Here is a 15,558-nt window from a genome sequence, read left to right as displayed (position 1 = left end):
CGAAACTCCGCTCACGGCGCGCATCTGGGGGACGAAAAATTGTGCCTTGTGCCAAGGTCCAGTTATAATCACGGAACAGATCATAGAACTGTCCCAGGTTGTTTGGCGATTTGCTCCAAGGTCCAGGTGAGCTCGAACCGGAGCACACGACAGCATCTCGGAGTAGTGCCCCGTGTGATAGGCGACCAGGGTAAATTGCAAAGAATTCGCCTTGGGTGCTCAACGTATCCTCTTCAAACAGTAATTTGAGTGCTATCGTCCTGCTTCCGATTGAAATGGCTAACTCGTTGCACCAGTCCGGCTTGTGAAACACTCCAGCAGAATTATGGTCGTTCAGGACAGCTTTTAAAACGTCCCAAACATCGGTGAGACTTAATGGGTTGATAATTCGAGACTCGGTTAATAATACTTCAAGGGCTGCTGCAACACCATTAGTCCTGGGTATGTGTATGTTTGCCACCTTCGAAACTCTTAAATCGTTCTCCTCAAGCCGACAATGAAGGAGCGCATATGCCAATACTGTGAATTGAAAAGCAACCGTTCTATGATATCAATTGCCCCATTTGGGACAAGTCTTCCTAGAGGAGTCTCCATTTCTTTTTCAAAAAACCGTCGAATTCCGTAACGTCCCCGACTATTTCTTCTTTTTTCAAGGCTCCGTCTGATTTCCGACTGAAAGTCCACGTCAGACGGGAATCCCAGGTATCGGCATACTCGAAGCTTTGCGGCTTCCCTGTCCAAACCGCTCAGGACGAAGAGTTCCCTTCTCCTAAAAGAGTTAGTCACATTGATTTCCAGAACTGAACGTCCCAGCCAGTGGATCAATACGCGGTAAAAACAGGGATAAAAGGCCGTTGGTATATGGGGTATCTCAGCCAATTCCGATTTGATAGCTTCATGAAGGTAATAATACGTCGTCACTAGAGACGGCCCCATATTTTCGGCAGTCACCTGGAGAGATAGCTGTTTGCTGAAAGGACTGATGTCTCCTAATGATAAAGGAGGGCCAAATTGGATCGTCAACGCTCCCCGGGTTCCTGGGGCCTCCCACAGGGTGGCAGAAGAGTACATGACCTTGCAAGCCATGTCTAGAATGTGCACAGCGAACGTCGCAAACCAGGCCACTCGCACGTTGGTCCGGATGTAGAGAGACTCGTGCAATCTCGAACTCAGGCACAACTGCTGGATAGAGTTGACCCATTCCTATGCATGCGAGGCATCCCGCATGACAGCTGATCGCGAATCGGCATCCTCCTCGCGCTGAAAGCTTTTTCGCAGTTCCACCTCAATGGACAAGCGAGTGTTTTCCAGGATGGCGCGGAAGCCACTGTCTTCCATGATGGGCACGAGGTATTTGACGGTCGAGTGGAGCGCGTCCACGCTGGGCAGCACCTCTGGAGCACATCTGTTCAAGGAAAGAAGCTCCTGTAGGGCCTGAGCGGCATAGAAGGTCGACCTGCCCGCGGCGAGGGCATCGACGAGTAGCAGCGTTGCGCATCCAGCTCGGGTCCGAGAGAATTCGTATGCCATGTCGGAGTAACCCCATCCCACAGACAAGGCTTTCGCCAGAATGCCAGAGCGGCTCACACTGCGTTTTTGGATTGCGCGAGCAACAATCGATTCCTGGAACTGCGTGATGGGAATATCCTTTCCTAGGTGCAGGCCGCTGTCACTGCGAGGACATCCACATTGCCATCCGACAGCGCCTTGAGGAGCCTGGCCGTGGTGGATAGCACGAGGCTGCCGCCAGCAAACACATCGCCCTGGAATCTGAATCCCACTTGCTGCGACATAGCGACTTTCTTGCAGTTTGGCGTCTGGTTCGCGATCAAGTTTGAAATTAATAAGGGTCAAGGTGATTGAGGAAGGTTGTATGCGGGGTCAGTCAAGATGCGATCGATGTTAAGAGGCTGAATCACAGCCTTGCGCTCAACGCACCCTGGTCAGCCAATGGCACGAATGAAAGTGAAGCAGCCTTGGAGGATTTCGAGGTAGCTTCGATAAGGTAAATACCACTGCTTGTCCTGGTCGCTCCTGCTAAAAAGATGGCCAGAGAAAGTACATTAGTAAGATACCCTAAATACTATTTATTTTCAATTAGTAGATAAAAGACTTATATCATAAGATTTCAATCCAGGAGCTTTTTAGAGGTAATTCCCTTAAAGACTAATGACTATGATGCTGGTTACAGTACATGTACGCCATCATATACAGTTAGTCCTATTTGGAAGTATGCTGCCCATAGTTGCGCTCTGGGAACTTCCTCAATGTAGCAACTTAATGCCATATGCATTGACTATGGAAGATCGATGATGGAGAATGATCAAGAGAGACCCATCCTATGTACAGTACAGTACATATATGGATGATCCTTACACGTGATTGCCATACCCGATGGAATGACCATGTGATCCAAAGATGGACCTTCCATACTGTCCATCCACGGAGATCCCTCGTCGTCTCACGAGTTTGACTGCCACTTCTACCAAAAAAAAAAGGAAGGAAGAAATATTCAACAGAGAAACATATAATTCCAGCACTCTTGGACATCTACACACACCTGTACCGCAAACAGAAGGTCTCATATCACAAAGGCACGGGATCTAATTTTGAATCCTTTGTCTGCTCCTAAGGATAAATATGGATGCAACCCTCCAGAAAACTTCTTCCTGTCATGATCCCCATTGCATTGTTAGATAGTCTCAATCAGACTGCTGTCTTCCTTGACGATCTCTTGCCCATAACGCCAACGAGTAATACAACACCAACGCCAACAAAATGCCTTCACAGATGACCAAGTCTGACGCTTCCAGAATTCAGTCGTCACAGGTGAGTGAGATGGATGCCAAAAATTCCCGATTGATGAGATCTCTTTCTATGATCGCTGACGATGACCTGATACTACCTACTGTAGGCTCGAGGTGGCAAAGACATGTCTTCTGTGATTCGCAGCGAGGGCGCAGTCTGCCGCAGACCGAAACTCGAATGTGTCGCAATCAGGGACTGCCCATGGTCAGGGTGGTCAGTCTGGATATCAGCATTCTGCGGGGCAGTCGCAATCACTGCATAAATGAGTTTTTTTTTCGCTGTCCCTAGGCACAGGAAGGTTGGTGTTGAATTTCAGCTTCAGAGAGTCCTTTGTGTGGTTCTGAGATGACTAGGTATGAGGTTTTATATGCTTGCTCTCCTGTATCGAGCCAGGATTTTGGAGAAGACAATGAAAATTGCCGCTTACTGAAGGTGAAATCGACTCTTCGCATAACTACTCCTTGTTCTAGTGTTATATATATTTTTCTGGCCAAGTCAGCGTGTAGTGCTTACACAGAAACTATTATGAAGAGACATTCAACTGTTCTAGTATCATCTGCTTCAATTGCTTCAGGTAGAGCTTGTGAAAGAATTGTCAGGGTGATGTTTTACCCTGTCAAACTGCAGATATGAATATCTTGCCGAAATCGGACTTTGGATTTCAGTCTCTCTGGTGTCCTTTATGTAAACACGCCTGCATGTAAATATGGAGAACAGGAGATTATCTATGAAAGATCTTTGACGCTGCTGCCAAACCAATGTACCTCAACTGTCATGCTACACAGCTGGGGGTAAAGCAGAACATCCGTCCGAATACAGGTCACAGGCAATAAACCACTGTCGACACGTTTGCAGCACCTGATAGCGAAGATGGACCAGGAGAACTGTCGAAGTCTTACTGATATGTCCTCGTCTACATGGTAAGGATTCGATCTCCATCATTCAGCAATGCTCTGATGTCGTCGAGCTGCCTGTCTCGCAGATCCTCGATTGAGGAACCGTTGATAATGCCAGCATCTGCAGAGTCATGTCATTCGAACTGGCAATATCTGAAGAAGCAATGGTCCCGGAGGAAACGAAGATTCAGCGCCAGTGGCGGATTGACAGTGTTGTCTGATATGCTATCCATACCAGTGCCTTGACTATATACTGTTGGAGTGGCAAGGACCACAATCTATACAGACCAAGAATCGCGACTGGCAGATTTTCCTGCCAGACGGATAACAATGACAATGCAGAATGATCAATCAATAAAATTTCTATATATAGAGAACTGGATCCCATAATTAGTCTAATTTAAAATGAGATAATAATAATATCTTATTTTGCCTCTGCGGGGTGCCGCTTAGTCAGCCGTAAGTGCCGACTTTCGCTCCAAGGGCCAGGAAGCCAAACTTTTGCCGATAGCCGGAGCTGCGCCATTCTTCGCCCGAAGACTTCAATTGTCATTCCTGCTGGGTTGACGAGGAGAAAAATGTCGACGTATGCCGGCCCGCCTCTTCCAGAGCATATGAGCCCCGATCTGAGGCGTATCATGGGGGCAGGCGAGCTGGCGGCCGGCGGGAGCTTGGTGACGCCGCCAGCCACGGACAGCAGCCGGAACAGCAGCACAGCGAACAACCGCGCTGTCACAGAATCGGACCTTTCCGGAGGCCTGGAGGCGGAGAAGATCCAGCCAATTATTCGAAAACGACGAGGGGGGAGCAGAAGGGCGTGCAATGAGTGTAAACAGCAAAAGGTACGCTACTGATCGTCTGCCTAGTACTGGTCGTTATCAATCAGATATGTACACGAGTATATGAATATGACCGCTTCCATTGGCTGACACTCGTCTGAACAACAGCTGCGCTGTGATATTGTACAGGCTCCATCCTCCACATGCTCGCGCTGCAGACGACTCCAGATAGAATGCAAGGTGGAGCCATCGTTCAAACGCATTTCGAAACGACGGTAAGTTATGTCATCGTCATTGACAGATAATCCGCGGCCTATCCCAGAATGATATGCATTGAGCTAACGTGTGTCAGACGAAATGCGGAAATGGAAAGGGAGATCGCCGATCTTCGGCGTCGATTGGCAGAGGCAGATCGTGCCCAAGCAACTTTCGATGCCAGTGCCAGTGACGAGCTGAATCAGTCTTCAGAGGATGTCTTCTATGATCCTCATTCTCCCCCGCAGTCGACGCGGGCCCAATCAATCTCCGTCTCCGTTGACCAGCAGGCTTCGCGGCCCCTACCACCACAAGGGCCGGATGACACGATTCTCCCGCGGACCAACAATGTCTGGCGTCTCGAAGATATCACGCTGTCGAGGGCCAGGGTCCTGCGGCTGTTTGAACAGTAAGCAATTCAGTATCCATTGTCTGGCTCCGGTTAACACCGTCTTAGGTTCTTCAGGTTCTACCATCCTTTCCTTCCTCTTTTGGATCCCTTAAAAGACCCAGAAGAGTATCTCAGCTGTTCGGACCTGCTTGCCTGGTCGATCATTTGTGTCGCCAGTCGTCGATGCCCGTCCGAACCAGGCCTCCTAGTGCCGTTATCGGGGCCTCTCAGTCGACTCCTGTGGTCGACCATCAGCAGTGTTCCGCAGAACTACCACGTCGTAAAGGCACTATGTTTGCTCTGCACGTGGCCACTGCCCACGACGAGTCAGAGAAGCGACCAGACCTTTATGCTCAGTGGCTTAATGATGCAGGTGGCCATGCAGCTGGGCTTGCACCGCCCCGTCCAACCGGAAGAATTCACCACGTTCCGGATGGAGGTCCGGGGCGAAGAGCTGAAGGACAGATTGCAGACGTGGGTTATCTGCAACATCGTCGCTCAGAAGTACGTCACCCTCAGTGACCTTTACATACAGTCCTTTGCTGACGCTAGGTTAGTGTTGCCACCGGATACGGCCAGCCTCCAGGCACGATCTACGACTGGGCACTGGAGCCTGCGTCTCTCAAGAACGCCGATTACCGTCTACCAGATGAGTTGAAGACGCGGCTACGCATTGAGAAGTTCTGCGACCGAGTCACGAGAAGCCTTTATAGTGGCCGACCCGAACCAACCGAATTCATCAGCACAGAGAAGCTGCTGATTGTTCGAATCCTGGAGAACGAGCTCAGGGAAATGGAACAGGATTTTGGGGAAGACATATCACGTAAGTCCTCTGCAGAATCGTGAAGTTTGGTTGCTGACTCTGTTTCAGAAATCAACATGATCCATCTACGGGCGGCGGACCTGCATCTGCGGTTCTTCGTCTTTCTCAGCTCCAATGCCCGAAGCGACGACTTGACCAACCTGTTCCTCGCGACGACTTCGTTCCTCGGCCGGGTGCTGGAGCTCGAGACGTCGCCGGGGAATCTGCTGGCGCACGCAACGAACTACATCCTCCAGATGATCGTCTCGGCAGCGTTTGCGCTCATGAAGCTGCTGAAGAGCTCCTTCTCGCGGCAGATCGACTTTGACCACGGCAAGTTCCTGTTCAACGGAGCGATCTCGTCGATCCGGCGGATCAGCGTGGTGGACAACGACCGACCTGTGCGTCTGGCGAATGTGATCTCGCAGATGTGGAATGCCGGATGGTCGGGGTCAGCGTCGGGCGACGACGCGCTGCAGCTGAAGATCCGCAGCCGCATGAGCATGAGCCATGTGTACGACACGGTGTGGCGCTGGCGGCAGCGATTCAAGCCGCAACAGAAGACGGAGGATAACACACAGTGTAAGCAATCTTCCTCAATCTTCCTCTTCCCCTTCTTGTCGTCCATCAGCATATATATACTGATCTGAACAGCCGCCGTCCCGAATAATAATCCAAGCAACTCGGCCGCTGGAGCGATGGGGCCGCAGCAAGACAGTAATAATAATTCCCTGGCGGACCCGACACTGATGCTGTCGCCGAATTTCGATCAGAATGGGGGGTTGATGGGCGAAGCCAGCTTTTCGGACGTGTTTGACTCGCTGAACTGGGTGTTTGACGGGATTCCGGATTCGTTTGTCGGTCCGCCTGTTATTTAAGTCACTCATTTGCGTTTCGTTTTACCTTTTTGTCGCTTTTGTGTGATGATTGATGGATTGCTTTCTTTGTTTTATTTCCTATGTCAAAGCTCGAGATACCCTGTACGAAGTCAATTATGTATGTCTGTATGTATGAATGTATGAATGAATGTACACGAATAAAGCATGACCTTGAAAATGATAAATGATTTAGATAGATGATCTTCATCTTGACAGTAGAAGCGGTGGTTTTTCTCTTCATTCACTAGGTACCGCCTATCACTGCCAAATCTGTACCAGAAGCCCTAATTAGGGCGATCGCCGGTGGACAGTAGCAACACTGACAATAATAATCGCAAGAATTGACTGCATAAAATCCAGACCAGCTTGAATAATGTCATACTCTGTAATTATTATGCACAGACGTCAACCTTCAGCACTGTAAATACAACCATCCATCCATCCATCCATCAATCAACCTTCTCAACACCATTGCATACCATTCATTCCACATCATGCCATTTCATTCATCGCATTATATTCTATTCCACTCAATGCCTCGACGTCGACCGATACTTCGCCCCCGTCGTCCCCGCATGCCCTCGAGACGGATTCGGCGCATGCTCGCCCGTGCGTCTTCCGGCCGCGATGTTGGGCGGCGTCGGCAGGCGGCGCGCCTGCGCCTCGTCCTGCTGGTTGCCGCGGACGGTGGTGTAGGTGTCGATGCGGTCTTGGTCGTCGTCGTGGACGGCGCCGATCTTTTTGTGGCGGGGTGGGGAGGAGATTGGTTTTGAGGGCATTATCTCTATCTAGGTACGGATGGAGGGAGGGAGGTATTGTTTAGCGAGCGCAGATAGACGGGTAGATAGGAGGTAGATATACTAGGATAGTATTATATTCTTGACGCAGCTGCTTTGATCATAAATAGTCTGTTGAATTCGGTTCTGCTACGAAAATTGATGGAGAAAGTTGCTCTTCCTTCCTTTGTTGTGGCGATGTCGGTTCCGTGAACGCATCATGATGCAATATCGTAGAGGATACCTGATTAGATACCTTACCTAGGTAGGTACCTAGGTACCTGGTAGGTAAGAACCCTGGATCAGGTTGCTAGGTAGTGTGATATAACTTTATCTGACGATACTCAAATCTTATCCGCAACACTGCCACTGTACATATCATACAGTATAGAACAGATGATATACCGCATGATTATGATGTCTCATAATGGAACGAAGCAATCAATCAGACCCATAACTATTAGTATCTAGCTATATAATCTACCTAGGTACTCATATAGATAACTATACTTGAAGGCAAGCGAATCTAAGATAGCTTGATATTAAGGTTGATATACCAAGTAGACACCTGCAGTCATCTAGCAGACTATATCACGCATACTGGTTACCCAGTAGGCTATCGTGACTTACTTATTGTACAGATCCATGGACGATTGGTCAGGGACCGACCGTTCGGGACGCTGATCGAACTGTGGGGTAATTAACTATCGGACGGTGAGGGGTAGGAACTTGTTCACTAGCAAGTAACCTAGCTTCAAGAAAGGTACTCCGGAGTATACTAGATTAAACACCTTCTTTCTTTCTCTTTCGTTTCTTCATTTACATATCGAGGCGCGACTTTCCGTTCGAGATTTGAGCACGAGAAGACAGTCAAAATGGTCCTCGCACAACCAGAGAACAAGCATGTGCTGAAAGCCTTCGACCTGACCGGCAAGGTGGCTGCGATTACCGGTAGACACATCTACACCTCTGATGGCCATGTGGCTGGTTCGAATGCTTACAGCAGAACTCGATGTAGGTGGTGCGCGCGGCATTGGATTGGAGGTGTCGAAAGCTCTTGCAGAGGCTGGCGCTGATGTACGTACACACATATGCCTGCCTGGCTCAATTGGAGATTCGTACATAGCTGATAGCAGAAATAAATAATAGATCGCCATCATCTACAGCACGTCTAAGCATGCAGACACCGTCGCCGCAGAGATCGCAGCAGCCAACAACGTCCGCGCCGCCGCATACCAGGCCGACGTGAGAAATCAGTCCGACATCGAACGCGCCATCCAGCAGATCGCCCAAGCCTTTGGCAAGCTGGATATCATTGTCGCCAACTCCGGTATCGCCGCCCACCAGCCTGCCGAAGACTATACTACAGAACAATGGCGCGATATCATGCAGGTCAACCTCGACGGCGCCTTCTACACGGCGCAGGCGGCGGCGAGGATCTTCAAGAAGCAGGGTTTTGGAAACGTCATCTTCACGGCGTCTGTCAGTGCGTCGTTGGTGAATCTCCCGCAGAAGCAGGCTGCTGTAAGTTTCCAACACAGTAACACCAGGACTTAAAATCATGCTAAACGGTTTGTCGTCTAGTACAACGCATCCAAAGCGGCAGTCGTCCAGCTCGCCAAATGCCTGGCGGTCGAGTGGGTCGATTTCTGTCGCGTCAACTGCATCTCCCCCGGATTTATCGAGACGGACATGCTGGACGTGCATCCGAAGGATGGAGGGAAAAGTGGAACAGCATGGTCCCTGCCAAGAGATTGCTGCGACGTATGCTTAGGGGGTGAGTGAGCAGAAATATGCATATATATATATATATATATATATATATATATACAGTGATGGTTTATATGCTGACATCGATCGTCTAGGCATACGTGTTCTGCGCATCGGATGCGTCGAGCTACATGACTGGAGCTGATATCGTCATTGATGGGGGATATACCTTACCCTAAAAGAGACTCCCGGGTGTCTATATAGAGCATGTCTAGGCGTTAATATGTGGAGGACTGGGTCGGTTTTATGCAAGTATAATGAATATTTAGAGTGGCGATTGTAATTTTCAGCCCAATCTCAAATCAACTGCGTTCTGCATTTAGATTCTGGAATCTGATCGCAGCCCCCAGTGTAGGCTATAACAACAGCTCTACAGAGCTAGTGAGAGTGTGTAGTACTTTATTGTCACTATTTCTTGGAAATCATCCTTTGAGTAGGGCAAACCCTCAGATCGATGCAATTCCCACTGGAGTGTTTTCACGAAATTCCAACAAATCTGGTCTTTCCCGAAAGATGATAATATCGGACCATGTGCACGTGCCATTCCCCGGATTTCGAATTTCCGATCGGCCCGGAGGAGTTCTCGGAGGGGTATGCTAACTACGGAAGAGAAGCAAAGAGACGGGATGCTACTCTCTCCTCTCAAGAGGCAGGGAAGGCAGCTCTGACCCACATCTGCCCCTCAGTGCTAGCAGAGCAGTCCGTTGATTATGAATCAAGAATCCAGCTAGCTGCGTAATATCTGGCCATTTAAATAAAAGCCCATGGAGGGATTTTGCAGGAACACCTGCTGCCGATCTTACTCCTGCTACCTAAAATTCTGAACTGCAAGTCGATTCCTCTTCAGGAAAACATATATATCCTCAGTCAATATGTCGTCAGAGGAGGTCTATCTCACGGCTATCTTCTATCCTAAACCGGACAAGGTTGATGAGGTGTGTAAGCATGCGAAGTGAATTTATTGACTTATTTCTCCATATACGCTTGTTGTCATAACCAGGACGAGGCTGATGATATGACAGCTCCTGGCTGCCGTCCAGGAAATCACCAAGGCCGTCCAAGCAACCGAGCCGGACGTCCTGACGTACTTTGCGTTCCGGGCAAAAGGCCAAGATGGCAAGGATGAGGTTGTCTTTGTGGAGAAGTAGGTGATATGTGAATTTGATGCTGTGTCCAGGTTCAGTCCTAACAACGACACAGATATAAGAACCAAGCTTCTCTAGATGCACACGTCAAAACTGCCCATTTCCAGGCCCTCGTTGAGAAACTCCCTGGGCTGGTGGAGAAGCCGTTTGATTTGAAGCAGGGATCTTTCATTGCTGGCTTCGAGCACCGGTAACCCGTGAACGCTGCATAGCATAGTATAGTTATCAAGAGCATTGAAAAATGGCCTTGGGGACCTGTGTTGTCAATGCTAAGAGGAATGAAATACCTGCCCAGGTATGACCGTAGCAGGCCATACTAGGAAACAAATGAAATTATCCATTCCGACACGTTGAATGACCGACAGATGTGACAGGCGGACGCTGTAGAAAGAGAAAATGTCCATGAGAATCAGAACATGGCAGCTGTTTGTAGGTGCACTGCTAGTCTGGGACGACTGCTATACCAGCCACCACCTTACTGCTTCAATCCTGGCCTTTTTTTTAACTGATTCTGCCAACCTGTCTCAGGCGTGGTATCTTTATCTCTGTCCTTGATCCTTGTCTGATTTGTCTGTATCAGTGATGATACGGATGCGTTTCAGGTGGTTCTGGCGATAGGCGTAGGCGATAATAAGCGAGAAACAGATAGCACACTGATCGGCTAATCTGATTGATTAGTCGATGGCACTATTACTCCGAGAACCCCTCCTGGCCGAACTCTGCGACTTCGAGTCACGCCAAGGACGGAACAAGAGCTGACTCCTTCACACAGCGTCTATGTAGAGTATAATCAGCACAGTTCTCAGCGACAGAAGAGACAAACAGCATCACCAGGGATTCTGCAGAGCCGCCAATAACGCCCTTCCTTGCGGCCAGCAGTCCAGCGGACCAATGGAGGATGTGAAAGATCGAACCCTGGTAACATGACTCACGGCCGGGATGCGGCCTGGGACCGTGGGTGCAGCGTCACTCCTCCGTACAGGAAATCCGGCAAACCAGCATGCAGCATACGGAGTCCTCTGTATGCCATCGATCGCACCGTAACAGCCACCAGCCGGCCACAAGCGAGAAGGACTGGAGGACAGAAGGTCTTGCGCGAGCTGGGCGGTCTCCACCGCGGCAGCTCCACCGGCCGGCAGCTGCTGTCACGCCCAGGGGCTTCGCGCCAGAGCCTGTTGCTCCCTCCCTCGCGCCCAGGAGACTAAGAGACAGAGTCGCTCTCCAGTCGCCCGTCTGAGTGGCTGCCAGCTATCCCAGCCCAATCCCGTTCAAATTGCTCGTTTCGTGCTGTGGCAGGCTGCTGCTCTGCTTGCTTGCAACGGCAACCGCCGTGGCCTGAGGTTCCTCCCAGTAAGGCCGCCCCCTGACTTCCATCTCCTGCACCGCACTGCTCCCCCTGGCCCCCGACCCAACCTCTCTGACGGACGCACCATTATTCTCCACCGTCCTCCAGACGACTCCTTAAGGGTTGAACTGGGCATCCTTCTGATCGCAGCTTTCCTAGACCAGCCAGGTCGAACGACAGCGGGTCGACCGCTCCTCCCGCTCCTTGACAAGCGATATTCCCCCGCTTCTGCATATCGCCCACCACGATCGACGCCAACCACGCCAGCATTTCCTAATCTGATCGTTGCGCGCGGCTTCTGGTCTCTTGTCGTAAAATTATCTCGGTTATTTGCTTCGTTTGTCGGCTCGCTGCGCATACAGAGTCTGATTCTGGCGGTACCAGTGTTTAAGGTGAGAGCAGAACCGCTGTTTTCTACGAGATCCGTTATTCTGACCTGTCTTGCCTTCAGATACCCGTGAACTGATTAGACCGTGTTTCCTTGTTGTCGACTTTACAGCCCGTAGACTATCGCATATATACAATATCGAATCATTCTAATCCACTGAATCGGCAAGATGGCATCTGGCCCCGCTACTCAATCGCTGAAGGTTGGACAGACCGATGGATGGACAGAATGCAAATCAGCCGGAGCTAATAGATGTCTGAGAGCAGTGTGTCGTGACCGGTGATGGTGCTGTAGGCAAGGTCGGTTGATCACGTCGCGGTCTCGATGTCTGTGGACGGTCGTTGACAGGTCGATAGACATGTCTGCTCATCTCGTACACCACCAACGCCTTCCCCGGCGAGTACATTCCCACAGTGTCAGTGACACTCCTCGCGACATGCCTACGTAGTCATTGACGCTCGACAGGTTCGACAACTATTCTGCAAGCGTGATGGTGGACGGTAAGCCCATCAGCCTGGGTCTGTGGGATACCGCTGGACAGGAGGATTACGACCGACTCCGACCACTGTCGTACCCCCAAACGGACGTGTTCCTGATCTGCTTCTCGATCGTCAGCCCTCCCTCGTTCGACAACGTCAAGGCGAAGGTAGGTTTGGAGGTCATGGCGGCGAGCAGATGACGCTGACAGGCGACAGTGGTACCCTGAAATCGAGCACCACGCACCGAACACTCCGATCATCCTGGTGGGCACCAAACTAGATTTGAGGGACGACAAGGCCACGAACGAAGCGCTGCGTGCCAAGAAGATGGAGCCGGTCTCGTACGAACAAGCGCTCCAGATGGCGAAGGAGATCAAGGCGCACAAGGTATCTGGAGTGCTCAGCTCTGACGCAGCGCAACCTGAAGAGCGTATTCGACGAAGCTATTCGGTGAGTCTAGCAGCGTGCTTGTGTACAGTTAAGACGACTGACTCGGATGAATGTACAGGGCCGTGCTCAACCCACGCCCGCAACCGAAACAGAAGAGCAAGAAGTGCGTGATCGTGTAAAGCGAGACGAGGCGAAGCAAAGTCAAGCGAAACTAATCCTTTCTATTCCTTAATCATCTCCCATTTATGTGATATACCGATCCGATCCGAATTTTGGGGCGTTTAGGTTGGGCTTTCTTTTATTTCATTTCCTTTTATTTTTTGGCCTCTTCAGTCATATGATCCCCGTACGTACGTATATTTCGAATTTCTTTTTTTTCCTTACTTTGATTGAGCAAAAGCATCCGAACAAGTTTTTCCTTGCTTGCAACTAGAGCTTTCTCTCATCCTTACGATCAATCAAATATCCTCCCTCCTCCCGTCATTATCGTCTTCCGTTTCTTTTTTTATCTTTAACTGCATTCCGATTCGTATTCATATTCGTCATTCTCGTCATTTCTTTATATTATACCTCCTTGTTTGTGTGTTTTGTGTTGTATGGTTTCTTTTCTTTTTTGTTTCCTGTGTGTATGCATTTGATATTTGATTTAAGTTCACCAGTCAGTCAATCAACAAGTCAAAAAAATCAGAAGTCAGGAAATCAAGAAAGCCATGTGAATTGCCCTCTTCTTGTCGTATCAAGAAAGCAGAACGTAGGTAGGTACTACCTACCTACTTACCTAATTTTACAGTACTATAGTTTTACTCTGCAGTGAAATTATGTCTACCTAATTAGGACTTGTACCTGTCCGTCTGTCTGTCAACATCAATCAGTGAATCAATTAATCACCATTGCGATCCAGACCAGCCCCCTTCCCTTTTTCTGATGTCTTACGGAAAATGTCTTAGGTAGATAGACAGAAATAGAAATAGAAATCATTCTGACAAATCACGACCTGAGTCACCTGACCGATCTCCATCTCGATCGCGATCGAAATAGATAGATAGATAGATTAAACAATAGGAAATTTCTCGATTTGTCGATTTGCCGATAGATCGATAGATCCAGTCCGGTCCGGTCTGGCCCTGTCCCATTGGGGCGGAAGTACTCCGTCTGCATGCATGCATGTACGCTGCATGCTCTGCTACCCAAAACCAAATATGGACGGATGGAGTAATTACCTTCTTATTTTGTGCACATACATACTGTACTGTACATATCTAGCTACATGTACATGCCTATGGCGAAGTGTGTTGTGATGTATCAATTTTTTCTTTCTTTTTTTTCTTCTGGGTATCAATTCATCGATATTCGATCGATCGATCGATTGATTGATTGAGATAGAGATAACTGACTGGATGGATGGATGTATGTACACACATACAGTACACTGAAATGAGATGGATGATGAAGTTCATAGCTATAGATAATAATTTAGTTAAACTGATGTTGAAATAAAATAAAAATGCTCTTTTTTTTTAATCAATCCCCCGGCTGCGTGACAGGTACGTATATATACACATACATACACACATACACATAAGTACGTCCGTACAAAAGTCGAGTCAAAGCGAAACGACACGGATAACGGACCGAGGCAAGTGATGCCATAACGATAGACACAAGTCAAGTGATTTGAATACCTACGCAGACTAACCTGCTACCCTCCCTCTTCGACTCGGATGAACATCTGCCAAGTCATCCTTCGAGTTCTCCTGAGCGTCGCCCTTCTTGTTCTGGTTCTTGTTGTATTTCTGCTTCCTCTGCTCCTTCTTCTGCTTCGCGAGACGCTCCCGCTCCGCGGCCAGTTTCTGGTTCTTCTCCTTCAGTTTCGCCTTGCGCTTCTGAGACTTGCCGCCGCCTCCGGCACTGTAATTAAAAAGTTAGCAAACTACTCCATTTGTAAGATTCTTCGGGTTAAACTCACGTCAGCTCGACATTGATCCGCCGCGCTGGCGATTTCCCATCGTCAAAGGTCGAGTGGTGGTATAGCTTCAGGCAGGTCTGCATGCGGTCGAACTTCTCGAACTCGATGAAGGCGAATCCCCGGCATTTCTCCGGGTTCTTCTTCTCCGTCGCTACCCGGACGGAGATTGGGTTGATCTTGCGGAAGTGGTGCGCGACGGATTCTTTGTTAGCCGTGTAGGGGAGGTTTCCTAGAAAACACGTTAGCATTATTGATCAAGGAATGTTGTCTTGAGCAGTGACATACCGATGAAGACGATGAATCGACCGTTTTTCTGCTGCTGCTCAGTTTGCTGTTGTGGCTCTGCAGCTTCGGCTGGTTGTTCGACAGCCTCTTCGACTTGGTCTCCCTGGTTATCCTCCTTTTTCTCATCGTCTTGTTTGGATGTTCCCTCCTCAGAGTTCTCCTTCTCCTTTCCATTTTATCCTTCTTTTCTTTTCTTTTCTTTCTT

General features: G+C 49.2%; 6 protein-coding genes across 6 annotated transcripts; 4 read left to right on the top strand and 2 right to left on the bottom strand.

Annotated features, from left to right (window-relative positions):
* Nucleotides 1-1,203: 1,203 nt before the first annotated feature.
* T310_8118 (uncharacterized protein) lies at nt 1,204-2,293 on the bottom strand (the record flags this gene model as incomplete). Its single annotated transcript, XM_013469103.1, has 3 exons — nt 1,204-1,817; nt 1,939-2,083; nt 2,195-2,293. The coding sequence occupies 3 exons, from the start codon at nt 2,291-2,293 to the stop codon at nt 1,204-1,206; spliced, it is 858 nt and encodes a 285-aa protein (XP_013324557.1).
* Nucleotides 2,294-4,282: 1,989 nt separating this feature from the next.
* T310_8117 (C6 transcription factor) lies at nt 4,283-6,809 on the top strand (the record flags this gene model as incomplete). Its single annotated transcript, XM_013469102.1, has 7 exons — nt 4,283-4,546; nt 4,673-4,758; nt 4,836-5,147; nt 5,246-5,633; nt 5,682-5,952; nt 6,001-6,513; nt 6,586-6,809. The coding sequence occupies 7 exons, from the start codon at nt 4,283-4,285 to the stop codon at nt 6,807-6,809; spliced, it is 2,058 nt and encodes a 685-aa protein (XP_013324556.1).
* Nucleotides 6,810-7,303: 494 nt separating this feature from the next.
* Nucleotides 7,304-7,809, top strand: T310_8116 (uncharacterized protein; the record flags this gene model as incomplete). Its single annotated transcript, XM_013469101.1, has 2 exons — nt 7,304-7,501; nt 7,717-7,809. 2 exons carry the CDS (start codon nt 7,304-7,306, stop codon nt 7,807-7,809), a joined length of 291 nt encoding a protein of 96 aa, XP_013324555.1.
* A 651-nt stretch (nt 7,810-8,460) lies between these two features.
* T310_8115 (Oxidoreductase, short chain dehydrogenase/reductase family) lies at nt 8,461-9,450 on the top strand (the record flags this gene model as incomplete). The annotated part of the gene is made up of 5 exons (XM_013469100.1): nt 8,461-8,572; nt 8,604-8,662; nt 8,735-9,109; nt 9,170-9,362; nt 9,419-9,450. 5 exons carry the CDS (start codon nt 8,461-8,463, stop codon nt 9,448-9,450), a joined length of 771 nt encoding a protein of 256 aa, XP_013324554.1.
* Nucleotides 9,451-10,227: 777 nt separating this feature from the next.
* T310_8114 (Rho2) lies at nt 10,228-13,334 on the top strand (the record flags this gene model as incomplete). Its single annotated transcript, XM_013469099.1, has 11 exons — nt 10,228-10,290; nt 10,378-10,499; nt 10,556-10,690; nt 10,777-10,795; nt 10,875-10,929; nt 11,300-11,418; nt 11,656-12,237; nt 12,403-12,498; nt 12,682-12,879; nt 12,929-13,162; nt 13,221-13,334. 11 exons carry the CDS (start codon nt 10,228-10,230, stop codon nt 13,332-13,334), a joined length of 1,737 nt encoding a protein of 578 aa, XP_013324553.1.
* A 742-nt stretch (nt 13,335-14,076) lies between these two features.
* Nucleotides 14,077-15,519, bottom strand: T310_8113 (RNA binding protein; the record flags this gene model as incomplete). The annotated part of the gene is made up of 5 exons (XM_013469098.1): nt 14,077-14,351; nt 14,526-14,561; nt 14,799-15,010; nt 15,069-15,297; nt 15,354-15,519. Coding segments are annotated over 5 exons (918 nt in total), but the record flags the coding sequence as incomplete, so codon positions are not given.
* Between the last annotated feature and the right edge of the window lie 39 nt (nt 15,520-15,558).

This window comes from Rasamsonia emersonii, assembly GCF_000968595.1.
Source record: "Rasamsonia emersonii CBS 393.64 chromosome Unknown ctg1118621760653, whole genome shotgun sequence".
Lineage (NCBI taxonomy): Eukaryota > Fungi > Ascomycota > Eurotiomycetes > Eurotiales > Trichocomaceae > Rasamsonia > Rasamsonia emersonii.
This window is presented reverse-complemented; position numbering and strand designations above follow the sequence as displayed.